Genomic DNA, 22,632 nt, shown 5'->3' on the forward strand with positions numbered 1-22,632 from the left:
TGGGGGTAGACTTTCACACGCCTGTAGAGGCCCGGCAGGTAGGAGGGGGGAAGTCGGTGCTGTGTGAGGCAGGAGGGAGTGGTGGGGTCTGCGTCACAGTCGGGCACACGCCTGGTCGAAGGGCAGCAGCTCCAGCCGGTTACTGACCCCTGGGAATGGGGGCTCAGCATTGCCTAATGCCTCGCTAAGGAAAGCCAGACATTTGGATTCTTACGTGAATTCAGATTTTTAAAATATAAATATATTGGTAGCAGAGAGTTTTTGAATGTAATAGACCGCACTAAGCTGGTGTGCGGGCCAGTGCGGCCTGGGGTCTGCTATTTGCAACCACGTTGGTGCGGGACCCCCAAATCCAGGTCCGGAGCAGGTTACTTCATCTGCTTGAACTGTACCAATCGTTCGATATCATTAACACTAGTTCTTCATCAACCTGTTTCTTTGTCAGTAAAACAGGGAGTGATTAGAGTTGCAGGTCCTCTGTCTCGTGGGGTTCTTGAGAGGGTGACATGGAGCGGTCCCGGGCACATGGGTGCAGCGTGGGAGGGAGGGGGCATGGTGGTCAAGGGTCCCTGGAGGGGCCTGGGGTGATGGAACTGTTTTGTATCTCGACAGTGCAGTGGGCGCGTGAACCCCTGCATGTGAGGAATTGCATAGAAATAAATACGCAAATGAGTACGAGTAAATCTGGGGAGAGCTGAATGAGATGCGTGGACTGTGTCGCTGCCGATGTCCCGGTGGTGGTTTTGTTCTTTAGTTTTGTAAGAGGTTACCATCGAGGGAACTGGGGTAAGGGGTGTACGGGAATCTCTCTGTTTTGTTCCTTCCAACTGCTCGTGAAATCTACAACGATCTTGATAAAAAACTTCAATTAAAAAAAAAGCAAAAAAAAAGGATTTAGCCGTGGCTTTGGTACCGTGGAGGCGAAGTTAAGCCAGGACCACTTACTGGAAGAAACAACAGTGCTGCTGTAGGCACGAGCCGAGGGCTCAGCAGACGGCCTCTGAAGTCACTGGGCTGTCAGACAGAGGGGCCCGTTCTGGAAGCCTCAGGGGGTGGAGGAGAAGGGAAGGCGCCCCAGCCCGTCTGAGCACGCAAGTCCCACGGGGCAGGGAGGAACACCTCGGGCGGATGTGCCAGGAGCTAGGGCCCCTTACACGGTGCCACTGTTGTCTGTCCCTCGTGGGCTCGGTTTTGATTTAGAGCCTCTGGCAGAAGCCCAGCCCTCCGGCCTTCTCCCTCCTCCAAAACCAGACCTTCCATGGTCCTTGACCACGGCCCATCCCGGAGGCCACTGTCTACCCCTCCAGTCTTCCAGGGCTGTGCGGGGCCGGTTGCAGTGCCTCGCCCGCCCCGTGGGAGCAGCAGACCCCTGGTATATTAGAGATGGATTTTAATTCTATTTTAACAAAATAGCTGTCTCCACTGGAAGAAGCATCAAGCACCAAATAAGGACCAGTTTTGAGCGGAATCACGTTGAACAGACCTCCGTGCTGTCATTGATTTTCCAGGAAGAAAAAAATTGCCTCTGGCTACTAAACCGAATTAGTAGTCACTGATGACCAATTATTTTAGCCCGCTGTGAACGGATAGCCGTACTAAAATCCGGTTTGTCAGACCCAAGGCTCCCTTCTCAAACACCTTTCAACAAATGTGTACCTGAAGTCCCTCAGAAGGTTCCTGCAGCTTCCTCTCTTCCGCCAACTTCTCCAGCTCCACAAAGTTTTAATGAGCAGCGAAGATGAAGATGGGTTGCCATGAAAGGGGCCCCCCTAATCCACAGAGCGCTCTTTGGCAGAGAGGAGCCGAGCCGGCAAATCAGAGCTGTCAGCCCTTATCCCCCGCACGTACAAAATGTCAGCCTAATGTTTGCAAATGATAATTTCCATTTCCCTTGCTCGTCCCTGGTGCCTTCATCCGAGATCAACCCCTGGTCTGGGGTATCAATCGCAAAGCAGCGAAGATGGATTGGATTGAACTAATTTGAAGTTTCTTGCAGGCCTACCCCGAGTAGAGCTGATTTCATTTCATTTTATTCCCCATTTTCCGCTTTATTAGACTTAGTTTTGACACGGTTTTGTTGTTAGCGAAAACATCAGGGTGGTGAGGAACGTCTCCGAGAGGTTCCTGCCAGGTTATGGGCAAACAATTTGTCACTGACGGGCACCGCTCAGACACAGTGGAAAGGGTGCGCAGAAATCCTCGAAACTGTGTGCGAGGGCCCGAGGCCCCCGGGATGGGGCCACCCGGGCTCAGGACCCATTGCCTTCTCTCCATAGAGGAAGCACTGTCGGACGGAAAACACAGCTTTACCATCCGGGCACAGAGCAGGACCAGCGGCGAGGCCACCTGGACAGACCACTGCACAGCGACCACTGGATCTCTCAGACCTCCTTTGGGGTCGCTGAGCGCACAGCCCCACCGTGAGGAGGCAGACTCTTTAGAGCCAGGGAAACCTGTATGGGGTCCCCGGCTCTGGCACCTGCCTGCTCCGTGTCCCTGAGCAAACCCTGGGCAAGTTCCTTGCTTTATCTGAGCCTCAGTTTCCCCATGGGAAAGCGGGAATGTTCCCCTTCACTTTCGGAGTCATGAGGAATCAGTGGGACTGCAGCTGGAATGCTCGACAGCGGCTTGGTATAGTACGTGCTCATTGAAACAGGAGGTATTTCTGACCTGCTGTTAGTCTCCGATGCCCATCAGGCCAGTGCAGGGCTGGGAGGCACGGTGCCAGCCTGATGGGATGTTCATGCCCACCCCTCTGTGAGGAGTCCCCTTGCTTCACTCCCCCACCCCCACTACCCTCTGCTCATCCTCAAAGATCCATCAAAAGGCTCAGAGAGAACGTTCCTCCTCCCACGCCCTTGCTGAATTAAGTTCCTGCCTCCTAGCTCCCACGGCATCTCTACATTGGCACTTAGGTCTGCAGAGGGGAAAGCTGCAGGTGGATGCGCCCACAGGCTCCCCACACAAATGTCACACTCACCGGCTGTGTGGTCTTGGGCAAGACAGTGACCTTCTCTGGGCCTCGGATTTCCTGTCTTGGAATGAGAATATTAATGTCATGAGATTGAGCCCTGCATCCGGCTCTGCGCTCAGCGTGGAGTCTGCTTATCCCCCTCCCTCTGTTCTTCTCCCCCACCCCCTGCTCTCTCTCTCAAATAAATAAATTTTTAAAAATCTTAAAAAAAATCTGTCTCTAGAGCTGTTGTCCTCAGGATTGAGGAAGCAGGCAGGAAGTGTACGCTGTGATAATTATCATTATTTTTGCTGCAGAGTGCAGAGCACATGTCCCTGCGTTTCAGAGCGCCCAACCCATGGCGAGGGGGTGCTGTTCCTGCTCCTGGGAGGGTCAGATGGGTGAGTGGACAAACGAGTAAGTGGACGCAGGGCCGAGATCTCATTCATAGGATGTGTAGCCTTTCCTCCCCCGGAATGGCCTGGGTCCTCAAATCCTATGTTGCCGCCCCCATCCCAGCCTAATTCACCCACCCCCACCACCACAGCAAGAGTTGTGAAGTGTGGCCGTCACCATGCCTCATCCTCTCTCCTCCTGCTCAGAAACCATCCGTCATCCGTAGCTCCCTAGTACCTTCACCAACACCTTCCTCTCTTAGGGCTCCTGCCTTGGTCATTTTCTCCTCAACCCATCTTCTTAGTTTTTTCTCTTAAAACACCTTTATTGGAGTGTAATTTTTAGATGTTGAAATGGTTCGTGTGCAATTTGATGAGTTTTGACAGATTTATCCGGCTTGGGGATGGGGCACCTGGCGGGCTCAGCCGGTGGAGCGTCTAACTCCTGGTCTCAGGGTCGTGAGTTTGAGCCCCACGTCAGGTGTAAAGATTACTTTAAAAAAATTTAGATACTGGGGTATTCAATGAAAACATAGCACATTTCCATGACCCCCAAAGTCCCCAGAACCCCTTTGTGGACAGCCTCTCCCTGCCTCCAGGAGGATCCCCGCTGGGACCAAGCTCCCCAGCTCCGGGGTGGACGTGGTCCCATGCCTCCTGCCTTCCTGGCCCAGGACCCCCTCCCCAGATGCTTGCGCATGGCCAGCCCCCTGATCCTCTCTGCTCTTTGGAGAGACTCCGAGCAGCCCCCACCCCCACATCCCAACCCCTGTGCTCTGGGGACCCAATATCACGTGGAAGCATAGACTTTTACAAGCCCTAATCACTTTTGAATGGTTTTAAAGATTCATAGCGAACGGGTCTGAGAGTCCAAGATTCCCCTGGCTGGGTGGGCTCTCAGAGGACCGCCCCCCCCCACACCAGCCAGAGGCCTCCTAGACTAAACATCCTCAGGGAGGGGCTGCCATCCTGTGCCACCTGTCCTGAGCGGGCCCCCTGTTCTCGGCTGCCCGTTTCGGGATCCAGGAGCCACTCCGACATGCTGCCTTTAATTACAGAGCATCCCCCATGAGAGAGAGAGAAAGGGACCCAAAGGCCTGGGGGCTTGCCCTCCGTGGCTGTACCCTTTCTGCAGGACGGAAGGGCCACCCCGCCCCCATCACTAGGTTCCCCAAGGCAAAGCTAGTATCTTCCAAAGACCCCCTCTTGGGCATTGCAGTGAAGGAGGAGAGCTGTCCTCAGGGAGGGGGTTCTTACAGGGAGAGGGAGTGGGACTCTGGAGCCCCTCAGCCTTTTTACCCAGTGCAGGCTGGCTGTCCAGGCTGGGAGGGGCACAGAGAACAATCCAGCCTTGACCCCTGTTCCATGGAGCTTAGAGCCTGCTGGAACAGGTGGTTATTGAACTAGTTGTTGTAAAAAATGTCAAAAAGATCTTTATATAGCAGGGACAGCAAAGTCTCCTGCAGAGCTACGGGAGGTCTCAGGAGGGATGGTGGAGCGAGGTGGTTGGTGGTGGGGGCGTGAGCATCTCATCTAAGCTGAGACTGGAAGATGAAACTGGGGGGATCCGGGGGTGCGCTGGTCTGGGAGGAGGTGGGAGTGGGATGTGGTCCGGGAGATAGCACAGAGCCCCTAAAAATTGTGCCCCACGCCGCAAGGGCAATGAGAAGGCACCTGTGGGTGTTAAGAAAGACAGGGTCAGATGTGCATTGTTAAAAAAGCCTCGGCTCCTGTGTGGACCAGGCGCTGTTACAGGGCCTGGTGAGACAGCAAGTGTCTGGGAAGGTCTGGGGTCCTATCTGAGAGTAGCCAGCCCCCCTGGCTCTGGCCTCTGTCTGCAGTTGGCTCCCTGGCAGACTCCAAGCTCGGTGTAAATCGATTGGCATTCTCATGGCGGTAGCCCGAGGGCAAGAGTCCAGGCTTTGCTGGTGGAATGTGCTGTGTGACCCTGGATCAGCCATTTGACCTCTCTGGGCTTTGGCTTCCCCACTTCCACGTTTCCCACCTCATTTAGTGAGGATAAATAATTAAGACCTTCTGTATGCACCCCTTCCAGCTTCTCAAAAGCAAGCTGCAGACAGGATAGCTGTAATTGTGACCACAGGGGATCCTCTGCCTGTGGCAAAAATCATTCATTTTGGGGTGGGAGAAAAATGCCTATTTTTTTTTTATTATTATAAAGAATCACATTTACTTCAAAAGAAAAAAAGCTGAACATGTTTTAAGGTAGCGGCAAAAAGTAGTTGCGGAAGAAAACAAGGAAATGGCTCCTAAAGATGCATCCTCGAAGGGTCTAGGACCTGGGAAAATGCTAATAAAACTCCTCAACAGCAACCATACAGGTCTGGGCTCTTGCCAGGTGCCTCCCCGGCCCTGAAGGCCTGGCCCACTCTCAGCTGCTTGTGGGGAGCTGCTGAGCGTTCTGGTCTGATGTTCTCAGGGGTGGGGGTTGGGGGGCTTGGATCCACCACCCCCATTACTGGCTGTGTGACCCCAGCTGGGCCACATGAACTTTCAGGCTTGGAATTCCCTCCCTCCCCTCCCTCCTTCCCTCCTTTCTTTCTTTCTTTTTTTTTTTTTTTTAAAGATTTTATTTATTTATTTGACAGAGAGAAACACAGCGAGAGAGGGAACACAAGCAGGGGGAGTGGGGGAGGGAGAAGCAGGCTTCCTGCTGAGCAGGGAGCCCGATGTGGGACTTGATCCCAGGACCCTGGGATCATGACCTGAGCCGAAGGCAGACGCTAACGACTGAGCCACCCAGGCGCCTCCTCCTTCCTTCCTTCCTTCCTTCCCTCCTTCCTTCCTTCCTCCCTTCCTCCCTCCCTCCCTCCTTCCCTTCCTTCCTTGTTTTTTGTTTTATTCATTGCAAAACAGTCCTATAACCAGTAAACAGACGGGAGGGGAAGGGTCCTCTTGCCCCATGCCCTGTGCCTGCCCCCAACCCCATCTGCCATCATCGGCAGATTCTCTCCAGCCTTTATCCACCCTTCCACACCTGTGTGGATGCAGGTGTATGCGTATGCGTATGGCTCTTTCTCCCCTGGACTAGTGTTTTCACACTTTACAGAGGTCTCAGAGATCTTTCTGGGTCATTACACATATGGCCACCCCATTCTTTTTGGCAACTATATAATATTTCCTACTAAAGACACCATCACTTTTATAAATGTGACCGGCACAGCGAACAAGTGGGAGCCACAGGGGAATTCTAGAACATCCCATGCTCTATATAGCAGGGACACCAAAGTCTCCTGCAGGGCTACGGGAGGTCTCAGGAGGGATGGTGGAGCCAGGTGGTTGGTGGTGGGGGCGTGAGCATCTCATCTGAGACTGGAAGATGAAACGGGGGGATCCGGGGGTGCGCTGTTGATCTTGTTCAAACCTGCTCTGAGGGTCAGCTTCTTACCCTGGTGAAATCTCAGATGCCCTCGGCCTTTAGGCTCACATCCAGTACAAGACATTCCCGTGTGCTAGTTAAGATGTCCAACCGAGTGTAAGAATCAAAACTTCCAGCTTCACTGGGAGAAGTTTCTTTCCCCCGTGGCTGGAAGCTCGGTGGGAAGGGGCTGGGATTGAGTTGCCCTGAATGACCTGCTTCACCTCCTCCTAGGCTCCGGGGCAGGTGGAGGGCTGACAGCAGGGTCCCAGTTAATGTGGGATGATAATGATTTGGGAAGCTTTCGGGGTGCCCGGGTAGCTCAGATGGTTACGTGTCTGCCTTCGGCTCAGGTCATGATCCCAGGGTCCTGGGATTGAGCCCACATCGGGCTCTCTGCTCAGCGGGGAGTCTGCTTCTCCCTCTCTCTGCCCTTTCCCACTGTGCTCTCTCTCTCTCTCAAATGAATAAACAAAGTCTTTAAAAACAAGTATAAGAACAATCTGGAAGGCCCTGGAATACTATCCAAGGCGAGGTTGTGAGAGCTGATGTGTACAGATCCCCAGGCCCAGTGCTCAAGGCTCTGTTAACGTTTTACGCGCTTCAGTCAACTTTGAGCTTCTATATTGTCCTAGGCCAATCACCCATTTTGTTTGGGTTTTCACGTGCATTAGCATAAATTTATAGATACCATCCTCTTATAATTAAAATAAGATCTTACTTACACTTGAGGGCAGCTCCAGATTTGTCCAACTTGGAACATATTCAAGTTTGGGGCCCCTTTTGAGGAAAAAAAATTCAAAATCATGAATACAAATTTAGGCTCAAAACTTAACTCCTCATTAGACCAAGAAAAGAAAAGAGAACAAATTACAAAGTTAAGTAAGCTGACGAATACCACAAACCACAAATTACAGAAAAATCAGACTTGAAAAAATTGCTGGACAAACCCTATCTTCATCTCTCCCCTACATTTTGGGGCCCTGTACTCTTTGTTTACCTCTTTGCACGGCAGGAATTTTATGGTACTTTCCCATAAAGGAGAAAGGAAGCTGCTCCAGCCTCTCCTCTAACATGCTTGATTGCATTTTAAACAATATTGTACTTCGAAATAATGCTGGATTCACAGGAAGTTGTAGAGACGGTACAGAGAGATCCTGTATATTCTTCATGCAGCTTTCCCCAAAGATAAAATCCTATATAACTACGTGCAATGTCAAAACTAAAAACGTGGCGTTGGTACAACACACAGACTTCATGGCTTTGGCATGTGCTCGGGTGTGTGTGTGTGTGTGTGTGTGTGTGTGTAGATCTGTGTGGTACAATCAAGATACAGAACTGTTCCATCACCTCAAAGACCTCAAAGTCACCACAGTGACTCCGCTCCCCACCATTCCCTAATCCCTGGAAAGTTCCACAATGTGATGTGCATGAAATCACAGAGTAGGTGACCTTTTGAAATTGTCCATTTCCGCTCGGTGCGATGACCTTGAGATCCATCCAAGTTGTGTGTTCCAATAGCCTGATCCTTTTTTCCGCTGAGCAGTGTTCCATAGTACCGATGGACCCCGGTTTGTTTATCCATTCATCCACTGGAGGATATTTTGGTTGTATAACAAATATCAATTATCTATAACAAATAAAGCTGCTATAAACATCTGTGTACAGGTTTTTGTATACATGTAAGCTCCCATTTCTCTGGAATAAATGCTCAGGAGTACAGCTGCGGGCCATACGGTAAGTGTACGTTTAGGGTTTTTTGGTTTGTTCTTGTTTTAAGATTTTATTTTTAAGTCATCTCTACACCCAACGTGGGGCTCGAACTCACGGTCCTGAGATCAAGAGTTGCATGCTCCACCGACTGAGGCTTCAGGCACCCCTGTATGTTTAGATTTTTAAGAAACTGTCAACCTGTTTTCCAGAGTGCCTATACTCGTTCCCACCAGCAATGTGGGGGGGAGGGGGCTTGGTTTCTCTGCATCCTTGCCCGCATTTGCGGTTTCTCATTTCTGCACGAATAGGTGTGTAGTGGAATGTCATCAGGGTCTTAATTTGTATGGCTCTGAGGGCGGGGATGTGGACGATTTTCTCCTGTCCTTATTGGTCAGCCGTACTCCCTCCGATGAAATGCCTCTTTGTGTCTTTCTAACTGGTTTGCTTTCCACGTTGAGTTTGAGAGTTCTCCACACGTTCTAGAGAGGAGCGCTTGGCCAGATGTGTGGTTTGCAGGGACCTCCTCCCAGTCTGGGTAGCTGGTCTTTTCATCTTCTTTTTTTTTTTTTTTTTAGATTTTATTTATTTATTCATGAGAGACAGAGAGTGAGAGAGGGGCAGAGGGAGAAGCAGGCTCCCAAGGAGCAGGGAGCCTGATGTGGGGCTCGATCCCAGGACCCTGAGATCATGACCCGAGCCGAAGGCAGTCGCTTAACCAACTGAGCCACCCAGGCGCCCGGTCTTTTCATCTTCTTGAGAGGACCTTCCACAGAGCAAAAGTTCTTCATTTTGAAGAAGTCCGATTTATCACTTCTGTTTTCTCTTACGGGTCATGCTTTTGATGCCAAGTCTCAGAAATCAGCACCAAGCCAGGCCTGAGCTCCTAAAGATTTCCTCCTGCGTTTTTTGGGGAACTTTAATCGCTTTACCTTCACATCAAAATCCATGATCCATTTTGAGTTCATTCTTGTGGAAGGTCTGTGACTCCGGTCGAGAGCTATTTTGTGGGGTTTTGCCCACTATGTCCAATCATTTCCATGCCATCTGTTGAGAAGACTGTCCTTCGTCCATCGAGCGGCAGCGTCCATCAACTTATGGCCTTTATCATACCTTCTACGTAGCCTAACGTAAAATACCCTGAATTATGAAAAAGTGTATCTCCCAGAACTTTGCCTGGTCTTTCTTTCTCTGATTTGCCTTCCCTCTTTTTCAACAACACGTAATTGCTGAGAGCAACACTGTGCCGCTCACAGGAACCATTCCTGCCCTGGTGGTGTGGGCATCCAGTGGCCGAGGTCGGTGACAAACCAGAGAACCAATGACCCGGAGCACTTGTGCGTGGGCAGGCACCTGGCAGGGGGCGGCCGAGGATGGGCTGTCGGGCAGGCTGTCTGAGGAGGCGGCCCCACGGCTGAGACCGGGAGAAGCCGAGAGTAAGCCAGGTGGGGGCCCATGGCCCGGAGTCTAGGCTTAGGGTTAAAACAGGAAAGGGTGATGTGATCCGATTTGTGTCCTGACAAGCCTCCCCACCTTTTTATCCAAGTTAATGAGCCAGAGCACAAATGGGCAGAACGTGCTGGATCTCCCTCAGCCAGCCGGGCTGGGGCCGCTGTGACCCCCAAGGTTTCTCAGCTGTTCTCCCGCCCCGAGCCCCTCCCTGCCTGTCTCCAGGTAATAACCACTGGCCGTAGCAGGACACAAAGCCGGTCGGCCCAGGCTGTAGGGGGGCCTCAAAGGGAGGCTCTTGGTGATGCCTGCAGTGGGGGCTGCTGGGAAGACCGCTCTTCTGTTGTGAACGGCCTCTGGGGGGAGATACTGTGAGGTTATGCATCTCATGTCATTAGAAAGCATAGCCATAAATTAGGCTGCTCAGAAGCATGGGGCGTGTAATAATTAAGCAATAAAAGTCACCACAGGGGTAAAGGAACCAGAAAACAAAGAGCCACTGTTTGTAGCCGCCTGGCAGGCTGCTCTGTAAAGTGGCATTTCAGAGCCCCTGAGGCTCTGCTCAAATAGAGCCCCTGCTCAGCCCAGTCCCACGGAAGTCTGCATACTGGGGAGTCAGACTACACCAGGAGAATGGATGGGGTGCAGGGCGCAGGTAAAGGGGCAACAGGGAAGGGAGAGGCATGGGGCGAAGTGACAGGTGACACTTGGCTCCACCCAGTAGTTGCTACATAGAGACCACACGGTCAGAAGCTGCACATTTTCAAGACAGTCTGGAAAGTTGGTTTTTAATGTAAAATTTCCCAACTTTTAACTGTTGATGACAACCTCAAAGTCTGTTAAGACTGCTGTGCAGGCCAAATCAAACACAAAGCCAGAAGGGCGCCTGGGTGGCTCAGGCAGTTAAGCATCTGACTCTTGGTTTCGGCTCAGGTCTTGATCTCAGGGTTGTGAGATTGAGCCCACTGTTGGGTTCCCCACTGGATGTGGAGCCTACTTAAAATTCTCTCTCTCCGGGACACGTGGGTGGCTCAGTTGGTTAAGCATCTGCCTTTGGCTCAGGTCATGATCCCAGGGTCCTGGGATCGAGTCCCGCGTTGGGCTCCTTGCTCAGCAAGGAGCCTGCTTCTCCCTCTGCCCCTCCCCCTGTTTGTGCTCTCACTCTCTCTGACAAATAAATAAAATCTTTAAAAAAAATAAAATAAATAAAAATTGAAAAAATATATTCTCTCTCTCCCTGTCCCTCTGCCCCTCCCCCTCTAAAAAAACCCAAAAACACACAAAGCTAGAGAGGCTCGAGGTTTGTCTCAGGAATGGGGGGGGGTTGTCTCTTCCTAATACTTCCATTTCTGCAGTCCCCAGTCGTGAGATAAGGTCACTGGGAAGAATGGAACCTTCCCTGGGGTGCTTGCATTTCCAGAAACGCAATGAGAAAAGCCGTGGATCCTCCCCCTGAGACACCTGCTCAGAAGGTACTGTCCACAACTCTTGGGACTTTGGGGGCTAAGACCTCTGGGGCTAGGTCTTAAGCCCCAAAGTGTGGGGTCCTGGGCCACAACACCTGTGACCTCTCCAGACCCACTGAACGAGAATGTACCTGTAACGAGATCCCCCGGTGACCCATGCCCACATGCCAGGTTGCAAAATGCTGCTCTGTGGCTCCTTCAGCTGTGAGACTCTGATTTCTAGTCTCGGGACCTACTCTAGACGTCATCCAGAGGGCGGTTTCTACTGGTGTTTCCCCTAGGTAGGCTGAGGAACCCCTGTGTGTTAGCTCCCGGGCTCCCTGTCACAAATTACCATGCACTTGTTGGCTTAAAGCAACAGACGCATATTCTCTCACGGTTCTGGAGGCCAGAATTTTGCAAGGTGGGGGTAGGGTCGTGCTCCCTCTGGAGGCTTTAGTGGAGAAACCCGCCCCGCCTCTTCCAGCCTCCGGCGGCCCCAGGTATGCTTGGCTTGTGGCCCCATCACTGTGCTGTCATCTTTTGAACCCCCCCCCCCCGCACCTCCTCCTCTTCCCCCTGTGTCTCTCTTTGCTGTATGTCCTCGTATGAGGACACTTGTCTTTGGACAAGTGCAAAAAGCATTTGCATAGTTATTAATCCCATCTCAAGATCCTTAACTGGACTACCTCTGCAAAAGCGCTTTTTCCAAATAAAGTCATATCCACAGGTTCTAGGGATGAGGATGGAAACATCACTTGGAGGGCTTACCCTTCAACCCACACACCCTGTATCAGAACTATATTTGCTGAAAATGTGATTTCTTGGGCCCCCCTCCCACTTCCTAACTCAGAACCTCTGGGGTTCTTATGCACCAAAAAAATCTGAGACTCTCTGGCCCAGGGAAATGAGGAAATAATCAGCTCAGACGTGAGAGGCAGAAAAGCTGGCTAGGATTGCTCACCATCAAAAGGAAGGTCAGAAAGACATGACGGGGGGGAAAGCAATGAGCCTGACTCACAGTTTCTTCTTCCTTTTCTCTGTTTGCTTAGGATGAAAAATTTTAAAGATGCACGAAAGCATCGCAGGCACTATAGTACATGCCCGTGACCAACCCCCACCACACAGCTCCAACCATTATCGATATGCCCTGCCGTCCGTTTTCACTTTACTGTATTTTATTATTTGCGGAAGTTCCTTTTTAAAGCAAATTGTAAAAAAAAAAAAGCAAATTGTAAACAACCAATTATTCCACCCACAAGCCCTTCTATATGCATCTCCAACAGAAACACTTAAATAACTTGCAAACCTCAGCTAGTGTTCACTTGGCCCCGGTTGCCCCAAAACATACCTCCCCACTGATGGTTTGCTTGACTCGGGATCCGAACGAGGTCCGCAGACTGCACCTGGTGGGTGCATTTCTTAGGTCACTGTAATCTACCCCACTGCCTCCTCCTCCCTTCCCACGGTCCTTTGTTTGCTGAGGTGCTCGAGCCGCTTGTCCTGCAGAACGTCCCACCCTCGGCACTCGGCACTCGGCATCCTCACGGGGGTGCGTAGCATGCTCCCCACGCCCTGCGCTTCCTGCGAGGCGTGGCAGGCAGGCTGACAGCTGTGTATCTGGTGTGGTAGCAACAGCCACAGGTGGTTCCTGAGCCCTTGCAACGCGGCTGGTGCCACTGAGGAGCTGAATCTACCTTCGTATTTAATTTTGACCAATTTAAATCCAAATTTCTGGTTTTTTAAAGATTTTATTTATTTATTTGTCAGGGAGCGTGCACAAGCAGGGGGAGCAGCAGGCAGAGGGAGAAGCAGGCTCCCCGCCGAGCAGGGAGCCCGATGCGGGACTCGATCCCAGGACCCCGGGATCATGACCTGAGCCGAAGGCAGACGCTCAACCGACTGAGCCACCCAGGGGGTCCCAAATTCAAATTTCAAAACTGAATCTTTCGAACACCCCATGAATATTTTAAAAGGATTATATGTTGGTGTGTTAATATTTTGGCCAGATTAGGTCCATAAAATACATTGGTAATGAGAGGAATAAAATATATTAGTAAAATTAATTCTGCCTGTTCCTTTTTCACGTTGCTCCTGGAAAAGTCCTCGTGACAAGGTGACTTGCGTTGTATTTCGATTTGACGGTGCTTGTCTAGAAATCTGATGACCGTCAGGGTACTTTGGTTTCTTTTCCCAAAGAATTTTGGGTGGATGGTACTGCGTACCTCCCACTGTATATCACAAATGTCTGCTTGTCATTCTCAGAAATGGTAAGATTGATCGTGTGGGTAAATTGTATGTTGTGTATATATTTTCCCACAATAAAGAAATGGGTCATTTGGTTCAGCTGCTGCAGCCTGCCCCACGCATTGTAGAGTCTCCACCGAATGGCCTTAGCAGCCACTGATGATTATTATTACCTCCACCTGTTCTTTGGCTGGGAGCGGCACCCCGGCGATTCCCGCGCCCCCTTGGCTCCATCATTCCCTCCTGCAACCATTAGCTCTGGTTCTTCCATGAAGAACTTGCCCTTGTCACCTGTTACCTATTCGGCTACTCTGGGCAGGTCTCACTCGCCGCCCCCCCAAGGCTCTGGGATGGGGATAGGGACGGTACCCGCCTGACAGCGTTGCGAAGGCGTGGGGTGAACAAAATGCGCAGCACAGGGTATGTGCTCTCCCAGGCTGGAGACCCTTGTCAAGGAGAGCCAGAGTCAGAAACGAGAGGTGGCAATGATTTCACGCAGTGCTACCGCACAAGGAGAAAGAGCCTTAGTGCAGCATGGGGCCCCGTTTTGAATGCAGCACAGGTGGGGACTTGCAGCCCGGGAGCAGGGGGTGGGGGTCAGGGAAGGACACATAGAGGGCAGGGCGATGCTCGCTGAACTGACCTGATGGGATTCTGGGTAAAGGCAGGCCAAGGTGATCAGATACTGATACCGACGGGGGGTGGGATGGGGGATTGACTTCACAGATTCTTTGTGAAGACTGGCTTCAGCAGACCAAGGGCAAGGCCCAAGGCCCAAGGGCAAGGTCTAGTTGAAAAGAGGGCTCCGAGAAGCCTGTCTAAAGTCCGCTTTTTGGCGGGGGGGCGGAGGGGGGGAGTCTTTGTCACCATCTCCCAGAGCACAGTCCTGAGGGTCAGGTGGGCGTCCTCGGCGGAGAATGCGGCGGCCTTCCAAGACCTCAAGCCTCTCTGCGCTTCCTCCCCGCAGGCCTTCCACCCCTTTCTTTGACCTACTGCAGCATCGCTACCAGCAGCTTTGGGTGCAGGAGCAGAAGGCCACCCAGAAAGCCATTAAACTGGAGAAAAAGCACAAGGTAAATGCATCCCCCACTCCAGAGTGGCCCCCATTTGGAATGGGAGTGGAGGGAGGGGCTGGCCTGGCAAAGCTGTGAGACTGACAATTTGTGCACGTTTGTCACAAATGGGGAGGGGCGAGGCTGGGGGTGGCAACCAAGCTGCTAGGTGCTGTGCTAAAAGGGTCTTGGTGATGATCACACACAACCCCTACTCAAGCCTGAGAGTGGAAGATTCTGGCCCGGCCCTGTGTACCTCTGACGCAGGAGCAGAACCTGGTGTCCCAGCTCCTACCCGGGGACTCCTTCCACCAAACCTCCACGACTCCGCCCATCCAGAAATCTGATTTTCAACTGACCTGACCCGGCCAGGACAGAAATATGCCCTGTACTAAAGAAAAGGCTAATAAAGCAGGATGCCATGAAGAACACATTTTGTTATACTTTAGGAATACATTTTCTTTTCAAACTGATGAATAGGCCACATGCTAAACCCATCCTGTACATCATACACATCGTTTCGTTTATGTCTGACAAAAGCCCCCAAGGGGGGCATTATTCCTATTTCCTGGGCATGGAAACTGAGCCTCAGAGAGGCGGTGCCCGCACAGGGAAATTGAGGCTGAGGACAGAACCACGTCCCCACGCTGCCAGTTGCTAACGGTGTGAGCTGCAGTCGATCCAGACTGATGTGCGCCTAGTGCCACACGGATTTTACTAGAAGCACGATCTTCGCGTGTCTGGTTGGTGCAGCAATCCAGCCAGTGTTCTCCCTCTGCCTTGCTCCGGGCAGGGAGCTGGGCTGAGCGTGCACCCGTGTTCCCGCATTCCGTCTCCTGAGCACACCATGAGGCGGGGATCTCATCAGGTCGTCTCGGTTATTTCATTTTCATGTGGGCAAACGTAGGCGCAGAGGGATTAAGCAACTGGCCAAAGGCGTCAGAGCCAGGCCCGGACTCGGGGGGTGTGTGTGTAGCCCCAGAGTCTTGGCTCTTCTTGATGGCAAGGTCCCACCCCTGCTAATTATGGGAAAGCCTGGAGTTCAGCAACAGGGCAAAGATGTTCTAGAGCCAAACTGGGGAGCCGAAGAGTTTTACCGAGGATCCTGGCGCCTTCCGGACAGGCCGGGAGCGTCACTGAGGGGCAGGGGGCCCCTCCCACTGTCCTTGACGTTGGTAGAGAACGAGACACCAGCTCACTAAAAAGCAGAGTGTTGTAATAACATTTTAAAAGCAGCCCATGACTAGTTTATTCGTTAATGGCTCAAGAAAGAGTCGACTTATATGGTAACGACCAGTTTCAGAGGGAACGCTGCCATTACAAACCGCTTTATAGCTCCAGTTTGGTCGTGTTTTTTAATTAGCGGCAATTTCACAGGGACTCAGAGTGTCGCAAATCCATGGAAAACCGACGGGGACACATCTTCTGACGTTAGAGACAACCGTGGCCAGTGCCCCTCCCTGTTTGGCAGAGCACCCCACTAATGGGAGTGACTCCCCTCCAAGCATTGGCTGGGAACTGGGGCCCGCTCCCCGGGTGTGACTCTGAGGGAGCCGCCACTTAGTTGGGGCCTCAGTTCCCTCACTGGGGAAAGAAAGGGTCAGAAAGGGCCCGCCGTGCCGTGCCTAGCGCATGGTAGGCGCTCAGAAAACACTTGTGGAACCAACCCCAGGGTTCTCTTCCTGTTCCAAGATTCTCTGTGGCTGTACATGGTCTAACAAACTGGGAGGAACACCCAGACCCACAAACACTGGGGCTGGGGCCTGGGGTTGATAAGATGGCTGGTCTGCAAGGTCAAGTTGCCACCATCCGAGGGGAAGCCTGTCTCTCCAGCTGCAAAGGATGTCCTGGGGTTTTGATGGTGGTGTCCTCAAATGGAAATTCTCGGCAACAGCTTCCGTGTAGTGAGTCCTCATCTTGGGCCCCTCCGCTCAATGCTGAATTCAGCAAATCCTACGGTAACCAACCCCGTCTGTCAGGCATCGGCGACCCATTTCCAGCGGGGAGATCCATTTCCACTTAGGAAGGGGAAAGGGGGGTGCATGCATCCCTCCAATTCTGAAGGCAGGCTTGGTGACTCTCAGCTGGAGAGCATCTCTGGTTTGCAGATAGTTGCAAAACTGTTCTAGAAGGCAGAGAAGACGGCTGATCCAAAGGACCTACTGAAGGAGAACAGGACATACAGGCTTCCAGTGATGGAATGCATAAGTCCCGGAGATAAAAGATTCCGCCCAGGGAATACAGTCAATGGTGCTGTAACAGGGTCGTATGGTGACAGACGGCATGTCGAATCGCTACGCTGTCCACCCGAAACTAACCTAACATTGCGGGTCAGCCATACTTCCATGAAAAAAAAGAAAGAAAAGAGAAAGTACACAACAAAACACATGACTATCACAAATCTTAGAGAAACAGAGCCCACGAATAGGGCCCGTCTAGGACCTTAGTAGGGGCCATGTGCCACGAGGATCCCCAAAGCTCAAGCTGGATCAGATCACGGGGAAGTTACCTCTCTGTGAAGCAACCCTGTGAGTTCTAGGGGCCAAACCAGAAACAGATCAACATGCTCGCAGCACGGGGCGGGGGGGGGGGGGTCCCACGCCGGAGGCCACTGAGCGGTGGCCAGGGGAGTGGGTGCCGTGACATCAGCCTTGGAGAAGGGCCGGAGGCAGGAGGAACGTGACCCACGGGTCTGCAACACCAGGAAGCCCAACTCTCTGCCCTTGCCTCCCTTCATCATAGGTCGGGCTCCTCCGTGAGCCAGGAGACCACCTCACCTCTGCATTTCTCTGGCCTGCAGGTGATCCTGGGGAAGCTGTATGAGACCCGGAGCAGTCAGCTGAGAAAGTACAAGCCGCCAGTGAAGCTGGATGCCCTCTGGCATATGCCTCACTTCCAGAAGGTCGGTCTCGCCTCCAAATGCCCCTTCCCTCACCTAGGGCGGATGCCTCTCACTCTGCCCATTCTTTACCTGTCCTCTAGACAGTGAAATGCCGTGGACTTCTAGCCACTGGTTGGCTGTTCAGAGGGGGGAACTGGGAGGTTTGGGGACAGCGGCTTCTGAGTGGGAGGGGAGCTGTGCCTGCCCAACTCGGGCCCAGCGAGCCTTTCTAGGGGACCACAGGGACATGCCTGGCCCCAGGAAGACAGCTGGACAAAGCAATGTTCCTGGCCAGCCCAGCCCACCCGCAGTATTGAGTTAAACTGCAATTTGGACAATGAAGGGGCCAGTGCCTTCCTGAGCCTAATGCAATCGAACAAGCTGCCGAGCTTCAAGGAGAAGCCTGCTTGCCCCCCGATGCGGCCCCTTGCGACCTGCCCAAGTGGCCTCTGTCAGCATATGTCAGTGACCATTCGCCCACTCCTCTCTCCACAGCTTCCTTCCTGGCCCCTCCTTTGCTCTTTTAGCTCTGATTTTTCTCTCTGATTTTCCCTGGGATGTTGCCTGGGGAGGGACGGGGACCCAGAGCTCCGTGAGCATGAGATGCCCTCCACAACACTCAGTTCTGCAGTGTCACCCCCCACCCCCAGCCCCTTGGCTCTGATTTAGAATCTGCCCAGAGCTACTGAGGCAGGGGGCAAAGGAGGGCTCAGGCGGTCTTGGGCCAGAGGAGCAAGGAAAGGGCCCTCACCCCAATCCCCACCCCGACTCTCCCCCATCAGGAGAGCATGTCTCCCACGCCGGTGTCCCCACGGTGCCTGGCCCAGAGTCGGACATGAACAAACCAGTTTCTATTTTCAAAAGAGGGGCTTTGACTCAGCTATGCTGGGCTCTTCCATTCTAGATTGCTGTCACTGAAATACGGTCAGGAGGGACAGGAGGTAACCTATAAATGCCACCCTTTGATTCGGTGCCAGGCACTGAGCTGAGTCATTTCCGCGTATTAGTGCACGTCATCTTCAGAGCGAGTATCCCCCCCACTGCTCCGTGGCACAGAGGGCAAGCAGAATTTGAGCTGTCCTCCCCCAGTGAGCGGGGTGGGGGGCTGGGAAGCCTGGCTCCTCTGACCGTTGGCCCCAACCTCCAACACACTACCCACTGTGCCACAGAAACCAGAAAGAATGAACATGCCAGCCCCAGGATTCACAGGGCACTTTTCGTCTTTTGGGGGATGTTCATGGGTTTCTGGAAGTTCCTCTGCAGGACTCTCAGAGCAACGCTTGTCCCTGGGCGCCACCGTGGTCAGCCCAGTGGAGACCCTAATCCCCCAGAGTGATGCCTTTATGGATGCAACACTTGGTCCCCCCTTTTGGGAAATACTACCAACGGGAAGTGTTTATTAGCTCTCACTGTGAGCCAAGCACTAGACATGCATTATTTCGTAGAAACACTGTCCCCATTCACAGATGTGGAGCCTGAGGCTCAGCAGGCTGAAGGAACATGCCCTGTAAGAAAGGGTCCCAGATTCCGTCCAGGGCCACGGAAGTCCAGGGCCTCCTGAGGATCCTTCCCTCACTTCCGGCTGCGTCCCAGCAGGTGCCTCTCAGCCCAGCAGGGCCCCCTTCTCCCCTTCACGGTATGCATCCTCATTGCAATTAATTAGTTAATTGGGCAATTAGTTGTCCATCTTCCCCAGCAAAATGTGAGCCCCTAAGGACCGTGCCTGTTGTGACCCCCACAGCGTCCACAGAGCCCCGCACCCCCTGAGTGGTCAGTGAAAGTCTGCAGGAAGAATGAATGAAGGAGGAGGTGAATGAATGAATGAATGGATGACCAGTAGAGCACAGAAGAGTTACAAGCCTTTCACAGACCCGCTGAAAGCCCCTTCCCAACCTGACCATCCTGGCGTCCCCCATCCTGGCAGCCGGGTCCGGGGCCCGTGCGGCAGCGACGGTGGTGGCCGGGGGCTACGCAGCGTCCTGCGCGGGGCCCCAAGAGGGTCTTTGTCTGTGCCTCATGTCTGTGCCCAGCCACCACCCCCCCTCCCCACCCCAGCCCCATTATAAAAGGGAAAAGCGCTTCCAAAAAAGTTGAACCTGTCACAGTGATGGATAACCTAAATGGACTCTCCCCGCTCGCGAACAGATGTCGACGCTGAACCCTGTCAGAAATAATTAAACACCTCTCACATGGAAAAGCAGCAGGCAGGGGCGCGGCAGCCTGCTCCTTGCGCTGGGTCAACGCGGAGCAAGCTGGCTCCCTGCACCTCGAGGGGGCTGCCCAGACCCTCCCCGGCCCGGCACCTCGCGGGGCGCTCAGCGGCGTCCTGGGCCCACCCGGGACCGCACCCGCGGGACCAGCCGCAGGGCTGCCTGGGATTCCAGCGCCCATTCTGGTCTGTACCACCAGCCACTGCCCCGGATGCATGGGGCCCAGAGAGAGGGTCATGTAGGTATGCCCTGCTACCAGTCAGCTAAGAGGCTCTCTGGGCCTCAGTTTCCTCATCTGAAAGTGAGGGTTGCACTGTTCTTAAGGGTCTCCTTCAACCAAAGGCTCACGATCCCAGGGTCACGGCTCAAGGTGGTGGACCCCAAACCCAGAGTGAACCGTCAGGGGAAACGGCTCGGACCCTTCCTCGGGCTCCCATTTTGGGGACGGGATGTGAACACACCTCCTCCCATCCCTGAGTGGAGGGACCGCTGGGCTTGCAGCCGGGTGCCCTCTGTGCCCAGCGGCAGTAGGGCTCGTGCCCTTCACAAATGTGCCGGGGGCTGTGGGGAGGGAGGAGGGAACCCGCATTCCCTGAGTGCGCACCTGACTCAGGGGCAGCGGACCTGGGTCACATGGTGACCCTGCCTCTCCCTACCTGTCACATGGTTTTACCGGTCCACGTCCCCGTTCCGTCTTCTGAAAATGGGGCTAGCAGAAGGATTCGATGAGGACACACGTATACATTCAGCAGGGCACCTGGACTCTGTTCAGGTGCCAACACATGGCATCTGCCCTGGGGATGGGCCTGGTGATCATTCCTTCATTCCCTCATTCATACACAAATCTCGCTCAGCATCTTTGTGCCAAGCCCTGCTCTCGGTGCCGACATCAGGCTGCTGTAGGGTCACTGGTGAGCGGCCAGGGTGAAGTGGGTAGATGGACAGAGGGCTGGACAGCTAGACGGGGAAGTTTGGGGCAGCTCCACCCCCTGGTGTCCAGAAGCGTGAAATGGTGGGGAGACCCCAACCCTAGTTGGCAGCCGGAACTGGGGCCGGGGGCAAGCTGCATAACCAAAGCCCCATCAACATCATCCTGATACAGGCTGGCCCACCCGGCTCACCTGCTTTTTGTAGAACCCAAAACCCAGGCAGGGGCCAGAATCCAGGCTTGCCTGTTGGGAGGTGGGATTATTATTATTTTTTTTAAGATTTTATTTGAGAGAGAGGGACACAGCGAGAGAGGAAACACAAGCAAGGGGAGTGGCAGAGGGAGAGGGAGAAGCAGGCTTCCCACGGAGCAGGGAGCCCGGTGCAGGGCTTGATCCCAGGACCCTGGGATCATGACCTGAGCCGAAGGCAGACGCTTAACCATCTGAGCCACCCAGGTACCCCTGGGAGGTGGGATTACTAATAGTGCCCACCTTCTGCTCTCAAAAGTGACCCAGTCTGAACTGTGCATCCTATGGCTGCCTGATATTAAGTCAAGAAAAACAGATGATTTATCCTTCTTTACAAAGATTGCCAGTGATACCGGCTCAAAGACAAATATCTGGGGGGAGTGGGTCCCACGTATTTATGGTGGCACCCCCACAATGGTGAAAGCCCGACGTGCCAGTGAAGAGGCGTCTTCAGTACGAGCTGAGAGATCCTGAACTGACATTGCACAGACAAGATATAATCCTGTAACATAGTATACAGCCACTGAAAATAATGACCTTAGGCTACTTACTGCCACGTTCCTAACCCATTGCTGGGGAAAGAACCCGTGATGCCGTTGGGACAGAGGAGCCCACACATCTGCACAGGGGCCTGTGCTCAGGGACAGACATCCAGAGGGAGGGGTCCTCAGGCAGCCGCAGCGGTGACCCCTGGAGCGGTGTGAGGCTGAGTTTTACTTTCTCTCATGCTCTTCTCTGCATTGTTTGTATTTTTACAGTGACAATATGACTTTTACAAAACCAGTAAGGCTATTTTTTTTTTAATGTGTTTGAAGGGTAGGGACGCTGCATCCTTCTTCGGGCGCTTGTCCCAGGGCTCGAGCTCCCTTCAGCCCAGTCCCTCCTGAACTCACAGGCCCTCCGGCGCTGCTGGCAATGCTTGGTTTCTCGCGCTGGGTTTCCAACAGGCGCGGAGATCAGAGGCCTGCGCTCTCCCAGCAGTGAAGACTGCCGGCTCCCTGAGTCTGGCTCTCTATGGCCAAGTCTGTGTTATAACTGGGGATCCCAAACCCATTTCAGAGGGAGGTTTGCCCAAGCATCCCGAGGTCACCCCTCACGCCAAACACTGCGCCTCTCCCCCGACAGACCTGTCTTCCCCAGTGCCAATACCCACTGACATTACATAGTCATTCAGTCACTAAAGTATGAACAAATTGACTATATTTTCATTTGGCTTTTGGTTTCAGCCCCACTGCTTTAGAATAATGGCCCAAGCTATTAAGCTAACAGTTTGATTTACAAGCTCTTGTGCTCTGAATGCTGGGATCAGGCTCCTCTCTTTGTGGAAGACTAACCCTGCCTCAGGTCTCCTGGGCCCCTGACTCCCTAATAGAACCAGAGACGGCAGGAAAAAAAAAATCAGTAGTCAGCCAAGCAGTGACACCCAGAGATGCAGCTGATTAGTGAAAGCTGCTGAATCTAAGAAAAGGATTTTCTTTCCCACCTTTAAGCTCCCTTACAAATCATAGCCAGCTGGAAAGTTAACTCTCTGTTAAACCCCCAGAGCGGGCTTTGAGCCTGTCCCCCCACTGCAGCCACCTCTCCAAAGGGCTCCAAAGGGCCAACGAACTAGAAGCCCTTCTCTGGACAGGTGTGTTCAGCCCCAAAGTCACTCCTTCCAGACACAGGAAGGACAGATGCCAGATCTGCTCCTCCCCGAGGTCCCTGCACAAGTGATGTATTTTAAGAATCCT

At 53.0% G+C, this 22,632-nt stretch overlaps 1 protein-coding gene across 1 annotated transcript in view; it reads left to right on the top strand.

Moving 5' to 3' along the window:
- CFAP77 (cilia and flagella associated protein 77) overlaps nucleotides 1-22,632 on the top strand; it is a 124,439-nt gene that overhangs the window by 83,238 nt on the left and 18,569 nt on the right. The window contains exons 4-5 of the mRNA XM_081802646.1: nucleotides 14,546-14,651; nucleotides 17,431-17,532. Coding sequence (XP_081658772.1) covers nucleotides 14,546-14,651; nucleotides 17,431-17,532 — 208 coding nt within the window. The remainder of the gene's footprint in view (nucleotides 1-14,545; nucleotides 14,652-17,430; nucleotides 17,533-22,632) is intronic.

This window comes from Leptonychotes weddellii, chromosome 14 (genome assembly GCF_054177405.1).
Source record: "Leptonychotes weddellii isolate Sample4059 chromosome 14, ASM5417740v2, whole genome shotgun sequence".
NCBI lineage: Eukaryota > Metazoa > Chordata > Mammalia > Carnivora > Phocidae > Leptonychotes > Leptonychotes weddellii.